This window comes from Phoenix dactylifera, chromosome 4 (assembly GCF_051530095.1).
Source record: "Phoenix dactylifera cultivar Ajwa chromosome 4, Ajwa_hap1_PhDact_Kaust_v1.1, whole genome shotgun sequence".
In the NCBI taxonomy this organism is placed as follows: Eukaryota; Viridiplantae; Streptophyta; class Magnoliopsida; order Arecales; family Arecaceae; genus Phoenix; species Phoenix dactylifera.
This window is the reverse complement of record NC_143193.1, coordinates 40,839,862-40,861,663: the sequence shown is the minus strand read 5'-3', so window position 1 is coordinate 40,861,663 and position 21,802 is coordinate 40,839,862. Positions and strand designations below refer to the sequence as shown.

At 41.3% G+C, this 21,802-nt stretch overlaps 1 protein-coding gene across 1 annotated transcript in view; it reads right to left on the bottom strand.

The window, feature by feature from the left end:
* Positions 1-17,638, bottom strand: part of LOC103697064 (plant intracellular Ras-group-related LRR protein 3-like) — a 46,611-nt gene extending 28,973 nt beyond the window's left edge. The window contains exon 1 of the mRNA XM_039133898.3: positions 16,749-17,638. Within this exon, the coding sequence (XP_038989826.3) occupies positions 16,749-17,507 (759 nt within the window). The 5' untranslated portion in view covers positions 17,508-17,638. The remainder of the gene's footprint in view (positions 1-16,748) is intronic.
* Between the last annotated feature and the right edge of the window lie 4,164 nt (positions 17,639-21,802).

Below are 21,802 nucleotides of genomic sequence, written 5' to 3'. Positions count from 1 at the left end.
CAACCACTTCACCTTTTCCAAACAAACTTGCTTTTTCCTGAATAACAAATTAAATCTTAATTTACTTTTATTCTCTATCGCTATTAAGTAATATTATCATCTCTTTTACTTCCTCTGCTGCTTAATTGCATTTTCTATGTCCCCACAATCACACCGAGCATCTTGCTTTCCATTTATTGATCTTAGCTTTTAGCTCCCTACCCTTTTACTTTCAAACCTATCTCTCCAACCAATACTAGAACCAATGTATCAAGAGCTGACACTAACTACTGTAAATTTAAAGAAAGTATCAAACTATGTAAAAGTTCATATCCCTCCATATTAGTAAGAAAAGGATATGCAATGTTGTAATAATGTGTAAAAATTGATGAAGCAGCTTGGTAATCAACAATGTGAAACATGATCCCTGCCTTTTATATTGACCAATGTTTGTCATTAAAATTTCATCGCAACACTATTATTAGGGTTTGAAATGTATAAATTAGTTGCATATGTTAATTTATAATATTTATTCCTTTAAATAGAAAAAAAATCACTTTATTTATACTAAATATAAGTTTTATGAGTTCTAAGAACATTTTGAATCGTGCAAAGTTTGGCTTCAAGAAGATTGAGATAAGTAACTTTGTAGATCTTAAGTTTTTTATGGTTATCATATAACTCATGTCATAAGCATTTAGGATTTCCATAAATTTAATTGCCATCAAATTGTAATGTGATCAATTACGTTTTATGCATGATTTTTAAATATTTAATTTTATGATGGAAATTTTGACCATTTTAGCATGAACTCACCAAAATGATACATCCAAAGGTTCCAAAGCATGTAGCATGCTTTTAAAATGAACTCCATTTTATTTTGACCAAGGTCAGAACAATTGGCTCAAACCGCCTACTTTAAGGTGTACCATATTGAACTGATGTAGAATTGGGACGATTCTGCATGTTTCAGCATGGAGCATGCATTTGTCTAAACTGGTCCTAACCAAGTGGAACCGATCCCTTCCGCTCAATCCAACTCGATTTTGACTAGCATCTATCAATTCAGGACTAAATTGAGACCCTTTAAAAAAATTCCCCGACTCTCCCAACCCTAATATCTCTCTCTCTCTCTCTTCACTCATCGCCTTGCTATCTTTCTCTCGTTCTTTGATTTCAGATGACGGACCCCAATACCTTCATCATTATAGCCTCCTCCGATATCCCCCACCATCTTGGGAACACATTAAGATTTTTCTCACTGTCATGCCATCCCCCCCCCCCCCCAATGCTGCATCCTCCACTTTCCTAATATTTAGGCCAGCTCCATCAAAGGCAACCCCACTTAGCCGACTTCAACCTTGCCCCCACCAAGTCACAATATTGCCTAGGGTGATTTTTCCTTACAAAGTTTTTAAAAAAAAATGCCTTTTTGCTGCACCGGCGCCTAAACAACATGGTCCTCATACTATGTCAGTATGATATGAACCAGTACTAATTGTGTGGCCCTTGATTTTGCCTTATTATATTTATTTTTTTTGACATTTTTCCAAATTTTAGTAAAAAATTGTTGGAAGTTTTATAACTTTCACTCAAAAGGACTAAAACTAAAGCCAAAACTATCAAAACTACCAAAATCATTAAAAATGAAACTCCTATGGTCTAGGCAAAACCAAACTGATTTTACACCTTGGCTAGGAGAGCTAAGGAAATTTCTCATAAGCTTTAACTATTCTTTCTATATTTTGTAAACCTCAATGAATCAATATTGTTAATAAGAAATCATTATTAGGTCTAACTACATTACACAAGTGAAGAAAACGATAATGTCAATCGCATACGGGTAAGGAATAAGCTTTGGCAACAATAAGTAGTGTAGAGGCACAATAGGACAAGATGGCACGCTAATGGATTCAAGAACGGTAAAGTAACACTATTCAATTCCACTCAACTAAGACTTCATCCTGAACAAGTTAATGTTTGCTGCAAGAATCATTTTCTTCTATTTCGCTCTATTTAGGACCACACTTTGTGAAAGATGTCATGGCATCAAGTATTTCCTTACTACACCCCATGTAATTTTTGGTCTACCTCTATCCCTTTTTCCATCTATATGTATCAAATCACTTGTTCATACTGGTGCATCCCTCAACCTACATTGTATATATCCAAATCGTCTAAATCATCTTTCTTTCAATTTGTCCTAAATTTGTGCTACCTCTACCTTTTTACAAATAACTTCAGTTCTTATTTTATTTTTTCTTGTATTATAATATACCCATCTCATATTCGCATTTCCGTAACACTAATCTTGTGCACATATCATTTTCTAGCTGCCCAACATTCTGTGCCATAAAGCATAGATAGTTGCCTAGGTATCCTATAAATTTTTTTCTTCAACTTGGCAAGTATCCTATGATTCACATAATATTCCAATTGCACTTATCCATTTTATCCAACCTACTTATCCTATATAACATCCTCTTCAATCTCCCCTTTCCTATGAATAATCGATCCTAGAAAATGATCACTTTTAGAAATTTCATAATCCTCAATATTCACTCCACCTTCATCTCTATTTATAATTTTACTAAAATTATATTCCATATATTCCACCTTGGTCCTACTTAACCTAAAACTCTTAGATTCTAACATAGTTTTCCATAATTCCAACTTACAATTAACTCCAACCTTAGTTTCATTCACTAAGACTATATCATCCCACAAACAGCATTCATCAAACCATCATGAATATGCCTAGTAAGCACATCCATAACCAATGCAAAAAAGTGTTGACTTTGAGCGGATCCTTGTTGTAAACCTATTATGATTGGAAACTCACTAGTATTACTACTACCAATTTTTCACACTAGTAACCGTTTCATTATATATGTCTTTAATCACATTAATATATCTACCAAAACTCCTTCCTTTTCTAACACCCACCATATGATCTACTTTAAAAAAGATGAGTGAGAAGAACAAGAATGAATAGTTGATGATTATGATTGCCTATATTGGTAATGGTAGGTGGTGAAAGGTGTATTAGACAGCAGAATGGCACTAATAAGTCCAAGTATGGGAGCACAATAGTAATATAGGATTCTGCCAAGCTCAATTACAACTCAAACATTATTGTTTACAAACTAGCACAATAGTTTTCAGGGAATAATACAAAGATTGCCTATAGTTGAACACCCATGTAGTAACAAGGATTTGCAGAGCCAGCTGTAGCAAAATTTGCTAAAAAAGGATCAATCTACCATCATTGTTATGAGGATCGATACTCACTAGTTTTGCATTAGACAAACCTCATAGCTACTTCTGGTCCTATATTCTTTTTCCCCTCTCCTATCCATTCTAAGACATAAGATATTTCAACGATATTAAAATTGCAACATCTTTTAATGGAACAAATTAGTAAAGCAACAATATGACATAGTACAAATCTCTAGAGGTCCAAAGGAGTCCTTTTAGCAGATATAAGGTCTGGATTGTAGGTCCAGTGGGGAGTGATATTTATTATCCACAGGAGCCATGGGCTTATAGAGCAAGGATCAACAGTTAACAGGTGGTGATGGGGAGTTAGGGTCCATCATGAGGCTGATTATGCACGGAGCTAATGCAGTGCTAATAAAACAGTGACCGTGATAAGATGATAAGAGCAAACAAGTTAGAAGTGGTGAAGGAAGGAAGCTTTGCATTTCAGCAAAGGATTGGATGGCAGTTATGGAGTGCAGAAAAAGTGTAATATAGCCATTATGGGTAAAAGCTGTTATAGTTATATTAACAACACATACATACATCTTCTGGCTTTCATCTAGCAACAAATATCACACAAAGTACCAAAACATATTATTAACTAATAGTATATCCTTTTTTATTGTAAGGATAAATATGTACACACATATATATCCTTTAATATATAGAAACAACTACCATTTTTACCATATAAGCTAAATCTTCAGATTGGTTATTGGGCCAAAGAAACAATTTGCATTTAATGAATTCATTTGCATCAGTATTAGTATTGAAATGCTTGTCCTCGTTCAAAATTGTCCAGAGTTTCTTGTGTGTTTTTTATTGCAAATTATTAGATTTATGTCCACCAAAATTTCATTTACAAGAACTAAAACAAAAAAGAATTCTTAATTCTCTACGACATCTAGGAAATAAAATATTTTCAAGAACAAGGAAATCATAGTGACTTTTGTCTCCATCGACGAGCATATTGCCATGTTTTGCAATATAAATGTAAATAGTTAAAGCCAACCCCAAATAGTTTTGGAAAAGGTTGGATGGTTATGGGTAGAAGCAGTTAAATGCAAATGGGGTGGTAGTAGGTTGTATCACTAGTAGCAAAAGGTTCAAGAAGGTCTTGATCAAGGATGATGGTGCCCAAGGTGGTGGTGGTGATGACAAGCAAGGAAAGATGAAACTGGAGGCTAGGTGGGGATTTCTTAGGCTCATAAATGCAAAAAAGCAAGCAATAGAGGATGAAGGGCAGTGACATAGGCGATAATAAAGGTCCAATAGAACCTAAGTTGGCGAGGATGGTAATACTGATGGAAAGGCCAGTAGAGGTTCGTAAGAAATGGTTAGAAAGCAAAAATGCTTAGAGAACGGGTTCCAAGATGAGCTCCCAAGGAGAATGTGAAGCGAATATGCCACCCTAAGTGGAGTATTCCAACTACTAAGATGTAGTGATGACTACATTAGAGGCAGAGATAGTGAAGAATATTTATGAAGAACCCAAAAAAAAATTCTATTTATCTCCAAAAGGAAGAGTAATGACATTTCTAACCATGATTTACTTTGATCACATTTTTGAATTTAAAGACCTTCAAGCTTGACCTAGTGTCTCTGGATTTTTTGAGAATCGTAATGTAGAATAAGAATAATGTGAAATGAGGTACCATCCCCAGCAAAGACAACATATATCGGGTGGTGATATCAAATAATCAAAAGAGAAGTCAAGCAATAGTAGTTTCAGTATTAGGAACTTTAAACTAAGATTGACAGTTATCCATGGTTTTTGTAGATTATTAAAAGCATTGAAGAGCTATATATAGGTCAACTTAGGTAGCTATGTATATGGTCAACTCAAGTTTCTTGCATCACCAATAACCTACCACTTCAGGTCCACTAGCAATGTGGCTTGGCATCGGGATATGGAGCCTATATTGCACTACCAACTCCTAGTAAGCTAGGATGAAATTAATGGTCTGCCCATCCTTACACAATTTCGTTTTTTGTAATTCAATCTCCCATCATTGTTGTGCCCTCGCATGACAATTAAGAACATATGCACTATCAGAGCCTTAGTCATAGAATGTCATGGCCTATTAGGAAATAATATCATGCTAGACATATTTAGGTAAAACTATTTATGCAAAACTATTTGCAAAATAATTAGTTATTAAATATAATAATTTGGGCAGACTAAATTAATTATTTACTAAAAACATAAATAATTGCTTAGGCTCCAAGATTCCTATGTCTGAACATGTCTTTGTCCTAATATGAGCATAACATATAATAGTTTCTTTGTTGGACAACTTGACCCTCACTCACATCTGAGCCTAGTACACTAGGTGCTCCCTATTAAGGATTTAATCCAGAATAATAAGATCGATACATGAGCCCCAAATTTACGTATCTTTCAAATGCAAAAAGGTATCCTATCCTTAGGCCAATTGGTGTAGAACCAAGTCCGGGAAGGAAGACTTCAGTGGTGACGATGTACTCACGTTGTAGCTTTAAATTAGAAACAGAAGAAGAGGGAGAAGAGAAGGAGGAAGAGGAAGAGAAGGAGGAAGAGGAAGAGGAGAAAGAGAGGAGGAGAAGACATGGGGGAGAAAATTGTTAAACCTTCATTAAACCCTAATCATGAAAATAGGTCCCTATATATAGGGCCAAAATACACAATTTGCATAAATCCCCTTACACAGAAATAAATCCTAATAAACCCACAAATAACACAAATAACCTACAAATAAGCCCTAAAATGCAAATAAGCCCAAAAATAAAATAAACCACAAATAAACCCTAAAATGCAAATAAACCCAGAAATAAAAATAAACAAATATGCAAATAAAATGGTGACCTAGCTGATGTCCCCATCAACTCCTCCCGGGTGGGAAAAACTCGACCCCGTCGAGTGTAGATCTGGCAGACTGTCGTACTGCTCCAGAAGATCAGGGTCAAGGCGCTGCAACTCGGCTCGCGAAATCCACGTCACATCTAATTCGGATCGACCTTTCCACCGAACAAGGTAATGTTGGTAGCTTCCTCTCCTGGTAGATATAACCTGCTCATCTAATATATGTTCTATGTGTTCTCTGCGTGCATGAAACTGTGGAGGTGGAGGCTCAATAGCAGGTGCTGGATCAGGGTGATCAACAACAGTGGGTGTATCAACAAAAGGGTCAGAAGGAATGAATGTTGATTTCTTGTATGGGACTAAATCTTCAATATTAAATGTCGCACTAATCCCATAGTCTTCAGAGAGATTTACAACATAAGCATTCGAACTAATTTTCTTTAGGACCTTGAACGGTCCCGCACTACGAGATTGCAACTTTTTGAACGTTCCCGAAGGAAGTCGTTCAGGTCTAATTCTTACCATAACATAATCACCTACATTCAATTCTTTATAACGTCTGTGCAAATCAGCAAGTGATTTATAGTTTAAGTTATTAGAGTGAATATGATTGCTGATCTCTTGATGCAATGAATGCAAGTGTGAAGCAAATGATTGTGCAGACTCAGAGATTCTATGTTGATGAGACATGGGAATCAAATCTATGGGTTGCCTAGGTTTATATCCATTCACCACTTCGAAAGGACTCATGCCTAAGGTCCTATTGACTGAACTATTATATGCAAACTCGGCAGTTGGTAACACGAGATCCCAAGTCCTAGCGTGCTCACCTATCAGACATCTTAAAAGATTTCATAGACTTCGGTTGACAACTTCTGTCTGGCCATCAGTTTGGGGATGATAGGCAGAGGAAAATTTTAATTTGGTGCCCATCATGTGCCAAAGGGTTTTCCAAAAATAGCTCATAAATTTAACATCCCGATCGGACACAATAGATTTTGGAAGATCATGGAGTCTAACGACTTCATCAAAATAGAGTTTCGCAATCATAGAAGCATCAGAAGTCTTAGAACAGGGGAGAAAATGAGCCATTTTAGAGAATCGGTCCACCACTACGAAAATAGAATTGTGTTTGGTAGAGGTACGTGGAAGCCCTAACACAAAATCCATGCTAACATCTTGCCAAAGACAATCAGGAACGGATAGTGGAGTGTAAAGACCAGTGTTCTGTTTACGTTATTTGGCTAGTTGACATGTGCGACACTGACCGACAATTTTGGCCACGTCTCTCTTGAGACTCGGCCAGGAGAAACGTCTTTCCACCATTTTAATGGTTTTGTCTCTTCCGAAATGCCCAGACAGTCCTCCAGTGTGTATTTCCCATACTAGAAAATCTCTCAATAAGGTTCGAGGAATACACAATCGATCGGAGCGAAAGAGATAATCATCTCGTAAAAAGAAATCATCTTGTTTTCTCTCTACTCCATCTCGTAGGGTCAGGTATACCTCACTAAAATCGGGATAAGTGGTATATTGTTTCCTGATCCTTTCAAAACCAATTACTTCAGTGCTCATCACGGATAGGAGGAAGATCCGTCGACTGAGCGCATCAGCAGCCTTGTTCTCAACTCCAGCTTTATGTTTCAGTACAAAAGTATAGGCCTGCAAAAACTCAATCCATCGACCGTGCCGATGGTTCAGTTTCTTTTGGGAGTTAAGATACTTTAAAGCCTCATGGTCTGAATACAAGACAAATTCTTGCGGTAGCAAATAGTGTCGCCAATGTTGCAAAGTTTGCACTACCGCATAGAATTCCTTATCATAGGTGGAATAACGCAACCTGTCGTCGCTTAATTTTTCGCTAAAGAACGCGACAGGATGACCTTCTTGGCTTAACACGCCACCTATGCCAATGCCAGAGGCATCACATGCGACCTCGAACACCTTAGTAAAATCAGGGAGGCGCAAGACAGGCGCTTCTGTCATCCTTTTCTTAATTTCTTTAAACGCTTGGGATGCCGATTTAGTTCAGATAAAGTCTCCTTTCTTCATGCAATCTGTAATGGAAGACATTATTGAACTAAAATTTCTAATGAAGCGACGATAGAAAGTAGCAGGCCATGAAAACTGCGTACTTCTGCTAGGATCTTGGGCTCAGGCCAATCGACTATCGCGCTTACTTTTTCCGGATCAGCGGAGACACCCTTGGAAGACACTATGAACCCTAAGAAAGTGACGTGATCAGTCAAGAAGGCACACTTCTTAGGGTTTGCAAAGAAGCTTTCTTTCTGCAGGACATCACAAATCTGCCTTAAGTGTGAGAGATGGAGCTCTTGAGTTTGACTATAGATGAGGATATCATCAAAATATACAACAACAAATTTATTCAAGAAAGGTCGAAAGATCTGTGTCATCACTCTCATAAAAGTACTTGGAGCATTTGTTAATCCGAAAGGCATTACTAACCATTCGTAGAGTCCATCTTTGGTTTTGAATGCAGTTTTCCATTCATCCCGAGGACGAATCCGAATCTGGTGGTACCCCCTCTTTAGGTCGATCTTGGAAAAAACTGTAGCACCAGACATATAGTCTAAAAGGTCGTCCAGCCTAGGAATGGGAAAACGATACTTAACCGTGATTTTATTGATAGCACGGCTATCGACGCACATCCTCCAAGAGCCATCTTTCTTGGGAGTGAGGAGTGCAGGTACAGCACAGGGACTCAGACTCTCACGAATATACCCTCAAGTGAAGAGTTCGTCAACTTGACGTTTCAGTTCAGTGTGCTCATTTGGGTTGAGTTTATGTTGGAGAAGATTTGGCAATGACGCTCCAGGAATGAGGTCAATTACGTGCTGGATATCACGCATCGGAGGGAGTGCATCTGAAAGATCATTAGGAAAAACCGAGTGAAACTCCTCCAATAGGGAAACTACTGCGGGCGGGTGCTTGGGAGTTGACTCCACATTGATAACCCTAGCCACAAGGGCAAACACAGGTGATTGGCTTTCAATATCCTTCATTACCTCTTTCGAAGTAATGATGTGAAGTGACTCATCTTTCCGTGGCGTAGCACCCTTCTTTTCAGGGGCGAAATCTCTAGGAGGCAATGAATTCAGTATAATTTTCCGACCCTGGAACAGAAAGCCACACGAATTCGACCGACCATGAAGGGTGACGTCCCTATCATATAACCAAGGTCTTCCTAGAATGACTTGACCTACGTCCATCGGAAGACAGTCGCACCAGATCTCGTCTTTATACGATAAGAATTGAATCGGAACCAGGCATCTTTCCGACACCGATATGGACATCTTATCTACCCAGGCTACCTTATATGGGTTTGGATGAGGGGTAGATTTCAGACCAAGGCGGAAAACAACTCTAGACGCAATGGCATTGATGCAACTCCCGCTGTCAAATAGAATTTTGCATGTTTTACCATTGTTCTTAATAAGCGTGTAAAATAGGGAGGTTCTACGCCAATCTTGTTCGGTCTTGGTTTGGGCTAGAGTACACCTAACCACATGAAGCCTAGGGTTTTGGTCATTCCGATCAATGGACTCATTTTGGAATTCAGTCTGAACAAACTCTAACCCGGTCTGTTCGTCTCCAAAGTCTTCTACAAAATCCTCGATGTTTGGTTCATAGACTTCTTCGACACATTCAGTCTCCTAAATTCCTGCTTCCAGTTCAGTCATTAGATAGGTCTTAGCATTACATTGGGACGCGATATGGCCAAACTTTTGGCACCTGAAATACTGGGTTTGGCTTCTTGAGGGCGGGTTGGCCCCTAATATGCCTTTTTCTTTATCAGTTGACGTACTTCGAGCAGGCATCGGGAACGGCGTAGTTGGTGTTTGGCTAGAGCTGGGCTGGTTAGGGTGGTTGGAAAATGGTCTGGATTGCGGAAGATAGTTTTGATTAGGTCGGGCTCCTGGGGGTATGGACCGAGAGTCCGTACGCCTCACTACAGGGTTCGTAAGAAACTATCCACATCTTGAGCCAACTAGTATGCTTGGCCAAGGGTGGTAATCTCTCGAAGGATTAATTCTTTCTGGATCTCCTCGCGGAGTTCTGCCCAAAACATAGAAAGAGTAACAGTCTCCTCTTCGATTACACCGCACCTCATGTGAAACTTCTCAAATCGTGCAATATAATCGGCAACGATTGAAGTTTCTTGAGTTAGTTTCTGCCACCTATCCATAAGGCGTTGTCGGTAAGAGAATGGCAGATACTTCTCATTCAGTTTTTCTTTCATATCCTCCCAGGTGGTGATACGTGGAAGCCTCTGAGTCTCACGCCTATGTTTAACGTTATGCCAGTACCAGTGAGCTTGCCCAATAAGCTTCATTTTAGCAAATCGTACTTTTCGATCATCAGTCATTTCGTACCACTCAAAATAGTTATCCATGGCTGCTCTCCAATCAAGGTACACACTCGGCTCTAATTGACCAACAAATGTAGGAGCATCTACTCGGACAGTACGATGTAGTTGCTCATCAAGATCGCGCTGGTGATCAAGAGGAAGTTGGTTCCTAGGGGGATGGGGAAAAGCTACAGGTGGTGTGGTCAAACCAAACTCGGAATAAGCTGCGATTGGGGTTGACGGTTCAGGAGTCCTAGGGTGTTGCACTAGAGCACGGATCTCTCGTTTGAATTCTTCTTGATCAGCTCGTAATGCAGCTAATTGTTTCAAAATATCTTGTAGAACTCTGGGGTCCATAGTGGGTAAAGGGGTCTAAGAGTCAATGAGGAGGTACTCTCTACCACTACGGGTTGGCATGCAGGAACTTCTCTAGTTGGTGATATGATATGCAATGCTACTAATGAACCCTAACTTACTAAATGCAATGCAGGACAACCTACTAATGCAATCTACTATAAATTCGGAAATCAGCAAATTTTCACAAAAATAACTTAAAATTAAATATTACTAATTTGCACTTTGGTTATTTCAGAATTAAAGTAGAAAATTAGTCACTATAAAAATTAGGTTGCAAACACGTTTTACGGTCATTCAAGGTCCGAAAGTAATCTGATCCATGGATGTTGAGAACTATCATGTCGCTAAGGTGTGCTAATTTAATATTTAGATTTAAATGGGGGGTAGGACGGGTGTGGTGGTAAATGTTCTAGGTTTTGCAGTTTGACAATAAAATAAGTTTCAACATAGGACTGTCATGCAAGAGAACTAGAACATAATTAGATAAACAAGCCCAAAAGAAAGAAGAACCTGTTACCTGTGGCGAATGCAGTCAACTGGAAGCGTCTGTTGTAGAGTCTTGAACACAAAGTTGGCGCTAGGCAGAGCTAGCTCGAACTGTGGATCCGGATCTGCAGCCAAAAGGGGTTCTTGGGCTCCTGGAATGGACTGACGAAGGTGCTAGCTCAGGCCTGAGATAGGGCCTGTGGCCGCTTGGGCCTGGGCCGTGCTCAAGGAGTAAAATGGGCTTTGGCCCGCAGCGGAGAGAAGTGTTGGCGGCCTATGGAGTGTAATCGGGCCTGAGGAACCTGCAGAAACCAATGGGCTAGGCGCGTGGGCGTGGGATCGGATGAAGCCCACAGTGGAATGGGAGACTTCAAAGGAGGGTTTAGGGATTTTCCTTTGGTGGGTGGGTGAACGAAGATGATGAAGAAGGGTGGTACACGACTGAGGGAAAGGGGGGAGGGCGGGCTGCCGGCGAAGAGATGTCGGAGCTCGGCGGAGGCAAAAGGGAGGAGAGGTGGCGGTGGCGCTCGGGTGGCGCGGGGTGCGGCGGAAGGGAGATGGGGGGGCGGACTGCCGGCGAAGAGACGTCGGAGCTCGGGTGGCGGGACGATGGCGGCCATAGAAGGAGGTGAAGCAGCACCGCGGGGAGACGAAGAGGCACCGCAAACTCGGCGACGGCGTAGCAGCGCTGGCGGCACGGCGGACGCCGTCAATTCGGAAACGAGGAAGAAGATGGTGGCGGCTTGGCTGCGACGGCTTCGACAAGGGCAGCGACGGCAAGGCGACGACGACGGCAGCGGCAGCGGGCGACAGCAGCAGCGGCGGCGCAGCGACAAATCGTGGTGACGGCGGCGAAGACGGTGGCGATGGCGGCGGTGGCGGCGGTGGAAACCTTTTGGGTTTCCTCTCGGCAGAACAGAGGTAAGTTTTCTTTTTGGGACACGTGCGGGTCACGTGAACCTACAGTTTTTTTTTTGACTTGTTGGACCCAGGTTACCGAGTTGTGGGTAACGGGTTAGAACTAACCCGTTACTCGGCTTTCTTCTTCAACCTCCCGACCGATTCGGGAGGGTGAACCGGTCGCTTCGGCGGCAGCGGCGGAACGGCCGAACAGAGGGGCTACGGCGTTAGCGGACGCCGATCCGTAGTCGGCGGCGACAGGCGGCGGCTGAACGAGTACACGATGGCCGGCGGGTGTCTCGACGGGTTCGAGCGACAAGGCCGAAAGAAGGACGGTGATATTCTTCTTTACGGCAACGGGGACCGCTTGTGGCCCGTCGGCGCGCTCCGGTGTCCGGGGTCGGGGCACCACGTAAAGCTCATGCGCCAACTGAAATCCGGGGATCCGGCGACGCTCGGCCATACACCGGTGGTGGTGGCGTCGGTTGCAGGCACCGGCGGAGGGCCAGAGGCGGCGCTGCAGGAGGGGTCCGGCAGATCTGATGGAAAGAGGTGGTTGCGGCAGGGAGGGGCACGGTGGAACTGCTCGGCCACAGGGAAGATTTCCTCTCTTTTTTTTTTGACACTGACAGAGGGAAAGAAGACTGTTGTTGGATCGAGGCTTTGGCAACAGAGGCAAAGCCCACCAGTGCTCTGATACCAAGTTGGTGTAGAACCAAGTCCGGGAAGGAAGACTTCAGTGGTGACGATGTACTCACGTTGTAGCTTTAAATTAGAAACAGAAGAAGAGGGAGAAGAGGAGGAAGAGGAAGAGAAGAAGGAGAAGAGAAGGAGAAAGAGAGGAGGAGAAGACGTGGGGAAGAAAATTGTTAAACCTTCATTAAACCCTAATCATAAAAATAGGTCCCTATATATAGGGCCAAAATACACAATTTGCATAAATTCCCTTTTACAGAAATAAATCCTAATAAACCCACAAATAACACAAATAACCCACAAATAAGCCCTAAAATGCAAATAAGCCCAGAATAAAATAAATCACAAATAAACCCTAAAATGCAAATAAACCCAGAAATAAAAATAAACAAATATGCAAATAAAATGGTGACCTAGCTGATGTCCCCATCACCAATCCTTGATAGTGATTTCCAAGGTAGATTACCATTGTTGACTGCTTAATACGATAGCGCGTTGAAGTGCCAGTGCAAGATCACCTTAGTAGATGAGGAAGTCCATGTAGTCATGACATACCTCAACAACCATATAGATGCAATGACCAAACTCACCCACAGTTGGGAACAATATTTTGATGCTAGAAATATCCATTCATCCTATGATAAACATTGTGACTACATGGATAATTCTTCCAAAGTATTCGTGGACTCTTTTCTTGCTCTACGGTAAGAAAGACTCGGATTTCTAAACCATTCTGGTAGTTCAGCCATGAGATTTATTTGTTTCAATATTTCCGGAATATGAGTGTGTAGCATCTGTATGGCTCACTCCCATTACGTAGCCAACTGGTAAAACCATGCTCTGACTAAAAAGAGAAGAAAGCAGGGGATAGATGAAACGGATCTCGGTAGCTTATCTACTAGTTCGAATTCAAATTTGATCTCCTTTCATACTTCACAAGCAGCAGCTAGTTCAATGCTCCATTTGCTAGCTTCACAGATAATTTCATTACCTTCACGAGCAAGATCGCGTCACCGTTTAAAAAAAGTAACCATAGAAACAATGAAACACACTTTTTTTTTATTTGGTACCATTAGAATTTCTTATTTCTAGGTGAAATTCCTGGAAGGAATAAAAAAAAAATCCAGTAGAGTCCGGCTGAGAAGGATCACCTTTACAATTCCCAACACAACCCAGATAAGTAGGCAAGACGCTTCTGCAGGCAGAGGAAGAAAATCTTGGCGCCCGATTCGATCGACGAATTCGGCGAGCTGATCTGCTTTGATCCAGGAGAAAGCCCAGTCAGCCACCTTTTCGGTTCTCCTTTCGTTCTCTTCTTTCTTTTCTTTTTCTTTTTGGACTTGATCAGAGGAAGAAAGCAAAGAGGAGTTTTAGGCTGGCTATAGGGAGGTGCAAAAGAAAGAGGTGCCGGGGCTGGAGATGCAAGAATAGCTTCAGCCGCATATGCATCATGGTTGGGGAAGTCATGGTAGCAAAAGCCATTGGAATTTATATTATCCAGTATTATTTAGTGATCATGTGAATAAAATATCTATATTATATTTCAACCAATATTCAAAAATGATATACAAATATCTTTTAGGGCATACCCTATTATAACAATCAATTGGTGGATTATCTTGCTCCTAAGGCAATTTACGCAGTTGAGGTGGCTAGACACCACAACCTCCCTCTTATGCTCGCGGCTTGGTTCCTATTTTCCTTCTCACAATCCTCCCTCATAGTTTGGTTTGAGACCATGACCATGGTGATCATGCTCCTTTTTGCTCAATTTGACCTTCCTTCGAACCTTGCTGCCACCTAGGATCTTTGTTCCTTGGCCCTTTTTTTGCTCCTCTCAACCCTCCAGCAATGGCTTGTTTGGAAGGCCATGGTAGCTTGAATCCACTTGTGGGGTTGCTCTGTGGCAAATGCATGGCATTAAGCTCAATTTCTCCCCATTTTATAGGCTGGTAAGTGTGATGATGCATAGGTTGGCATAGGGGCTTCTAGTGGACTTAAATACAGTGGGTGGGAGTAACTGTTTAAGTCATTGTTGGAACGGATGTCATTGTGTTCATAGGGACCAAGTTCAACGGTGAACTATTAGCTTATAGTTTTTCGTGCATACCTCTAATTTAATTTTTTTTTCCTTCTATTGGCGATAATGTGAAGCTAGCTATCATTCCAGAGATATGCTAGGACAGATTATCTCTTCAGGACAAGAAACCGCACAATCTACCGATCAACCAGCCATCCTAAGTCTTACCATATCGTTCACCCATAATTGTACATGTCTTGTTTGTCCTTGGTTCCATGAACATGGTGACCTATATCACACTATTCTTGCTAACATTTTAAAAAAAAGGATTGTGGTGAGTTTGATTTCTTAATATCGTTGTTAACATTCAAAAAATTAGAAAAAACTGTTGTGGTGAGTTTGCACTTGTACTACATACATGACCAACAGGTCATTATGATTCGTAATTGATTGCATTCAGGCAATTTGGTTACTTAGGTAAAGCCTAGTTAGGCTTGTTTCGAATGCCATTGCATGGGAGAAGGGTCTCACGGTAACTTGATTGTTCCACAACCAAATTCAAGAGGCAGCAAGGGGCAATCTTGTCCATTTCTATAAAAAAAGGACTTAGATCCCCTTATCCCAGCCCCATGCAACCAAACAGATTTTTGGAGTTATCCCATCCCACAATCATTACATGGAATAGTGTTTGGTGCAACCAAATATAAATCAATTTATCTTGTGAATAACGGAACTTGGAGGGACGCACATGAATAGGTTCTATCCCCTCATTTCCTATCCTGCAACCAAACAAGGCCTAAGAGTTGGATTAATGTCTAGGCACTAATTTTAACCATAGTAGCCTACAGCAGGAGTGTTCTTAGGAATTAAGATGGGTGTTAGGAAAGTAGGGCACTTCAAAGATATTGAGACAAAGAGAACTAGTCTATGTTCAAATTGGAAGAAGAAACAAAAACCTAAGTTGCATAGTAAATACATTCATAAATCATAAGTAAAATAAATGGATTCATCATTCATAGCTTCAACTTATATGTGATTGATATTATGAAAAAGTCTGAAGTTCTATAAATTCCTATATTCTATCAACCATTATCTACATCTTCTAGACAACCAAGCAAGTACAAACGTACCACATAGTGCAGATATTAATTACAATACTACTGGGGTACAAGGGAAAAGAATTAAATCTGGTTCTAAGGGAAAAGAATTAAATCTGGTTCTAAGTGATAAGGTAGAAATTTTTGTTCCCCCCCTCATGATCTCTATAACTAGCAGACATCTAATTTAAAACAACCAAACACCAACACTGCATATTGTTACTTTGTCTCACATTTCTCACATCGAGAAAGAACAATTAACTCCATCTTTATGTACCAAATTATACAATTAAACACACAAAAGCACATGCTCAATAAGAATAAAACACACAAAAGAAGAGGAGCCTCAATGAAGGATGAGATAATACAGCATCAATTTGAGCATGTTGAGGAATGTGCAATTTACTTCTTAGCAAGAGTGGGTTTATTATTCTTGACAAACGCATGCTACTAAGAGTTCATGGCAGCAAAATGATAACAATCTTCAATTCATGAAACCAAGTGGGATCATAACCACAGAACACCAAGCCTTCATGCTCCAAGATGCTATGAGAGCAAATGCAAACTTTTCAAAGACAACCCTTTATGGAATACCAAATAAATGCTCAACATAGCACTACGCACACAACCAAGAAAAATAGCCATCGACCATGAACCCTCCAGCAAAAGGAGATAAGATAGCAAGGATGGAATTTTAATCGTTGAACAGCAAAAGCTTGTGGGAAGAAGATCGCTACAAACCTCTAACTGGTTGCTGGAGAGGTTAAGAGAGACCAATCCACGCAGCTTACCGAATGCCTCTGGAAGGTACCTCAGCTGGCGGGCCGACAGGTCCACCCTCTCCAGGCACTTCTCCGACGCTTCTTGCAAGATCCTGATCACCTCCTCGTTCACCGGCACGTCCTCCTGCCCAGCGGGATCCCTGCTGCCCTCACCGCCACCGTCGCCACCGGCCTCCGCCAATCGGTAAATCTTCACCAGCCGCTCCTCGGCCTCCTTGAGCAAATTCTCGTAGGCATCATGCATCTCGTCGAGCTGGATCACAGCCTTGTACGCGCGCCGCTCCCGCTCGGCGCGGGCCCGGCACTCTTTCTCCCTCTCCGCCTGCTCCGCGCGCCACTGGAGCCGGTCCACCTCGTCCGGCCGCGGCGCACGGACGATCTCCTCGAGCTCCCGCGCGAGGATGGCCTCGATCTCGGCGATCCGGGCGCGGGCGTCGTCGACGGCCTCGTGGTCGGGGCGCTCTCCGAGGGTCTGGAGGACGGAGCGGGTCTTGGCGACGTCGGAGACGGCGGCGGCCATGGCGGCGAGGAGCTCGGGGTTGTTGAGGTGGGGCATGCGGTCGACGAGCTCCACCGCATCGCTGTGGCGGCGGGAGTCGTCGACAGGGGGCTGCTCGATGTCGGGCTCGAGGGTGATCTGGGATCGGCGGCCGACGATGGAAGGGAGGCGGGACATGACGTAGGAGAGGATGGGGAAGGATTTAGGGTTTGGATCCATCTCGGGAGGAGACAGGGACGCAGACGGAGAAGAAAGCTGATGCAATCAGCGACGAAGCGAGAAGGGTAGATGGATGTGCACAAGAAGAAAATAGGAACAGGGTAGCTTGTCTGGGGTTGGCAACACATACAGACATAACTCGACAACTACCGGTACAGATGGATCTAAGGCTGCAAATGGGTGGGGCCGACTCGAGATCCGATCCGGTCTTAGATTCGATCTGATTCAAATTTTAGAATCCGTGAATTCTGATCGGATTTTAAAATTAGATTCAAATTATTTTTTGAATCGGATCTGAGTTTACTAAGCGGATCCGATCCTATCCGATGGACCTGAAGAAAAAGAGAAAAGGAAAAAAAAAAAGCAAAGAGAGTTTTTTTTTTTTTTTTTGGGAGTCGTATAGTCTGTCAGGAGTCTCTCCCATCTATTACACTGTTGATACCTCTGGTGTCTCGGTAGCTGGCTTTTTTTTTTTTTTTTCCTTCTGTTTTTTTGTTTCTGTTTTTTTTTAACTTTTGCAGGGAGGAGGTGAGGGAACACTGAACTGAATATGGGCCATGTGCCAGTTTTCTGCAATGGAATTGGATTTTGGAAGAAGGTCTAGGATTTTTTTTTGTCCTGGTGAGAGGGGAGCTGGGAGACGCCAAGTTCCGTCCAATCAGTCACATAGGGCGTGATATGAAATTTGGCTTGCAAACCGACTTAGTTAAAGCCATGGGTCATCTGTTCTGACTGGAGGTCAATTGCAAGTCTTTCAAGTCATGGGTCACCCAGCACCTCATAATTACGATATGACCAAATTAGATTTGTCCAAATCCTTCTCCAAAAGTACAAAAAAGTGGATCCAATTCAGATCCGAATCCGACCCGACTCGGATCCGAACCCAATTCGGACCCGACTCCGACCCGATCCGATCTTCAACCGGATCGGATCTGGATCCAAAATTAGGATCCAAACAAAAAACCGAATCGGATCGGGGTCACCCAGAACCCGACCCGACCCGACCCATTTGCACTACTAGATGGATCCGATTGAACACTAACGAGGCGTTTAGTGATCCCCAGGACGATCTTTTTCCTCTTTTTTTTTGTGGTAGTACCGGCATCGCACTACATCAGCCATGAGTACGCCAAGAATAATCACAGAGCAAAACACGTTCTAGTGCCACTAGCACTCACTTCAAACCCCCCCATAGGACGGCCCCAGAGTAGTGTGCTGCGAATAAGGAGACCTAGTCCGCCTCACTGTTCGCCTTCCGAAATACATGCGTGGCTCGGAAGAAGTCCAACTCCCACACAAGATAGCAGATATCATAGATAAGAGGGTGCAGTTCTAGCCTGACACACCCGCTCCAAATTCAGTCGACTACTGTAGTCGAATCTCCCTTAAGTAGGACCCACCGAGCATCCAAATGCACTCTGACCTAAACGAGGCCCTCACATGCCGCTCGCAACTCCGCAACTCCCCAAGATGATCTTCGATGACCGATTATCTTTATTCTAAAATAATCTAATTCTCATGATCTAAAATTACCATATTTTATATAATATATTTTAATAATTAGAGATCTCTAGATATTCAAGAGTAATCTATTTGGTATTTCATCAAAACTTAAGGTCACTGGCCATCAAATATCAAAACTACCCCTAATATATTTCATAAAATATATTTATTAATTATATAAGATATATTATAATAAATTATTAATATATCTATTAATATATTTTATGAAATTATATTTAATCTTTTAAATGATTAATTCTATAAAAAAATATATTGATTGTTATTATAGAATTAATATTTTTATTTATACTTGTTGTCATTGAATTCGGACCGAGGTCAAACTGCAACATGAAATGACCATGAAGTCGGCAGGAACCAAGCTAAACAAAGTGGTTGAGGTGTGCTGGAGCTGACTTTCTCTAAGGATGGCCTGCAAGAAAGCCGCTTGTTGGAGAGTTTCTGGCGAGAATCCTCCGATGCCGAAGTGAGAATAGAGAGGCAATAATATAGAAGGAAGAATTAATATTGCATAATATTATATACTTGAGGTCCTTCGAACTGCCCCTTTATATAGGAGAGTCAATTTTATTGTTACCTAGGTCAGCATGATATGCACCAATCTCCAGGCAATAGGCAATAGCCAATAGTGCGGCTTTGGCGTAGGCAACGTATGGTATTGACCATTCGCCGAATGCAGAGCTGCCACTACAGCTAGTCATGGTCACGACGGCCGATTGCCAGGATTATCAGTCTTTGTCAGCACGTATCAATTGGCTCCTTAGTCGGAGACAAAGTTGGTTGGCTCCTCAACTGGGGCTGAAGTCACCTGCGTGTGCCAAGGTTATCGAGGTCGGTTTGGTTCGAGATCGAGGTATCCAATATTTTTCCTATCAATTCATATAATATATTATTACTATTATATTAATATTTAATTTGATTAAAAAACTATAGCAAATAAAAATAAATATTAAATAATTTCACAATATAAATATAAATTACAATAATATTTTCCATTATAATTGAATAATAATATGACAATAATATCATTAACAATATATCATATGTATATATCATAAATATAATATATGTAAGATCAATACATTATAATATATTATATTATTATACCAATTTTTTCTACTGAAATGAGGGATATTTTTCTCCTCAAATTTAAGTCTAAAATTGCTGCCTTAGGATGATCTTAAATACCTAATCTTAAGGATAGATTTTTCGATATTGGACGGTTATTTGAAATTATTGTCACATAGAATCACCATGTTGTAAACAAACATGGTCATCTCATCACGTCCATGCATATCACCCTTAATCTTGAGATGATCACTCCATACCAAATACTTCCTTAATAGCTGAGGATGATAGTGTTATTTTGATGATGAACAATATCATTGAAGAAATATCTAATTAAATACTACAAGTTAACATGATACATCATTATTGAGTTCGACACTCTCGATACATTAGAAGAATGAGATTAAGATGTCCTTCAATGATTAATATGAGATAAAATTTGCGATAGAAAAGGGATAGTAAATTCTAAATACTAATTCAGCAAAGTTTCAAATGAAACATACTCTTAAGGGCACAATAGTATTTTCATTGTTAAGAGTACGTAGCACTACCATGGCATACATTCAAAATTGCTTGAAGTATATTTCATTTATTGTATGGATGAGTCTAACCTTAAGATGCAGCAAAGTGTGGAATGAGTCGATCCTAAGAAAGATGGAGTCAACCCTGGCACATCATGGAACCATTAGGCACACCTCTGCGAAAATGGCACGGATGAACAGTAGTTGAATCGACCCCAAGTATACTTGAGTCGACCCTAGCTTCAAGCCTCAAAAAAACAAGTCTCTGAAATTTACTGAGAGGGCCGACCCCAACTTTCCTTGAGCCGACCCCAGATGGAGCCGACCCCAGGAATGCTTGAGTCGATCCCAATGGAGTCGACCCCAACTGAACATAAGTCGACCCCAAGGCTATGTCGTTCGAAACTGTGTCTCTGGAATCCCTGAGAGGGTCAACCCCAATGAAACTTAAGTCGACCCCACTGTAGCTTGAGTCGACCCCAAAAAGAGTTGAGTCGACCCCAGTGAAAAACAGCTAAAATACAAGGTTCTGTGATCCCTGAGAGGGTCGACCCCACTGTAGCAGAAGTCAACCCCAGTGAAAGTTGGGTCGACCCCACTGAAAGTTGAGTCGACCTCCCAAGTCTGATGAACAGTGGTTTGAGTCGACCCCAGAAAAGTTTGGGTCGACCCCAGCACGGGCAGAAGCATAACGGCTAGTTCTGCAGAAGTACTTTTTGACCTTCCAACGGCTAGTAACGGATAGTTTTTCAAATTTAACCAATGGGGAGTAACCTAAACTTGTGGAAAAGTATTTATAATGATACTATTCATCAGAATAAAGTATCCTTTTACAAAATATCAAAGCTTACCCAAGAAAGACAAAAGCCTTAATTTTATTCATTGAGGTGCTTCATTCAAGAGTCAAAAGGAAGTGGTTGAGCAGATCAAAAAGAGGCATTAAGAGCTCCACCAACCCTTGAAGAGTGAAGCATTCCTTGACAAAGAAGAGAAGAGCCATATCAAAGCAATAACTATATTCTAACTCTTCTTTGTAGTTTATATTTGTTATATCTGCTCATATAAGAGTTTAAACGTTCTTCTTTTTCTTTTTTACAATCTTGTAAGTTTTGTTGGTGAGCCCGTCAAACCAGCGGTGTAGGTTTGTTGGTGAACCTGTAAAACCAACGGTGAAGGTTAGTTGGT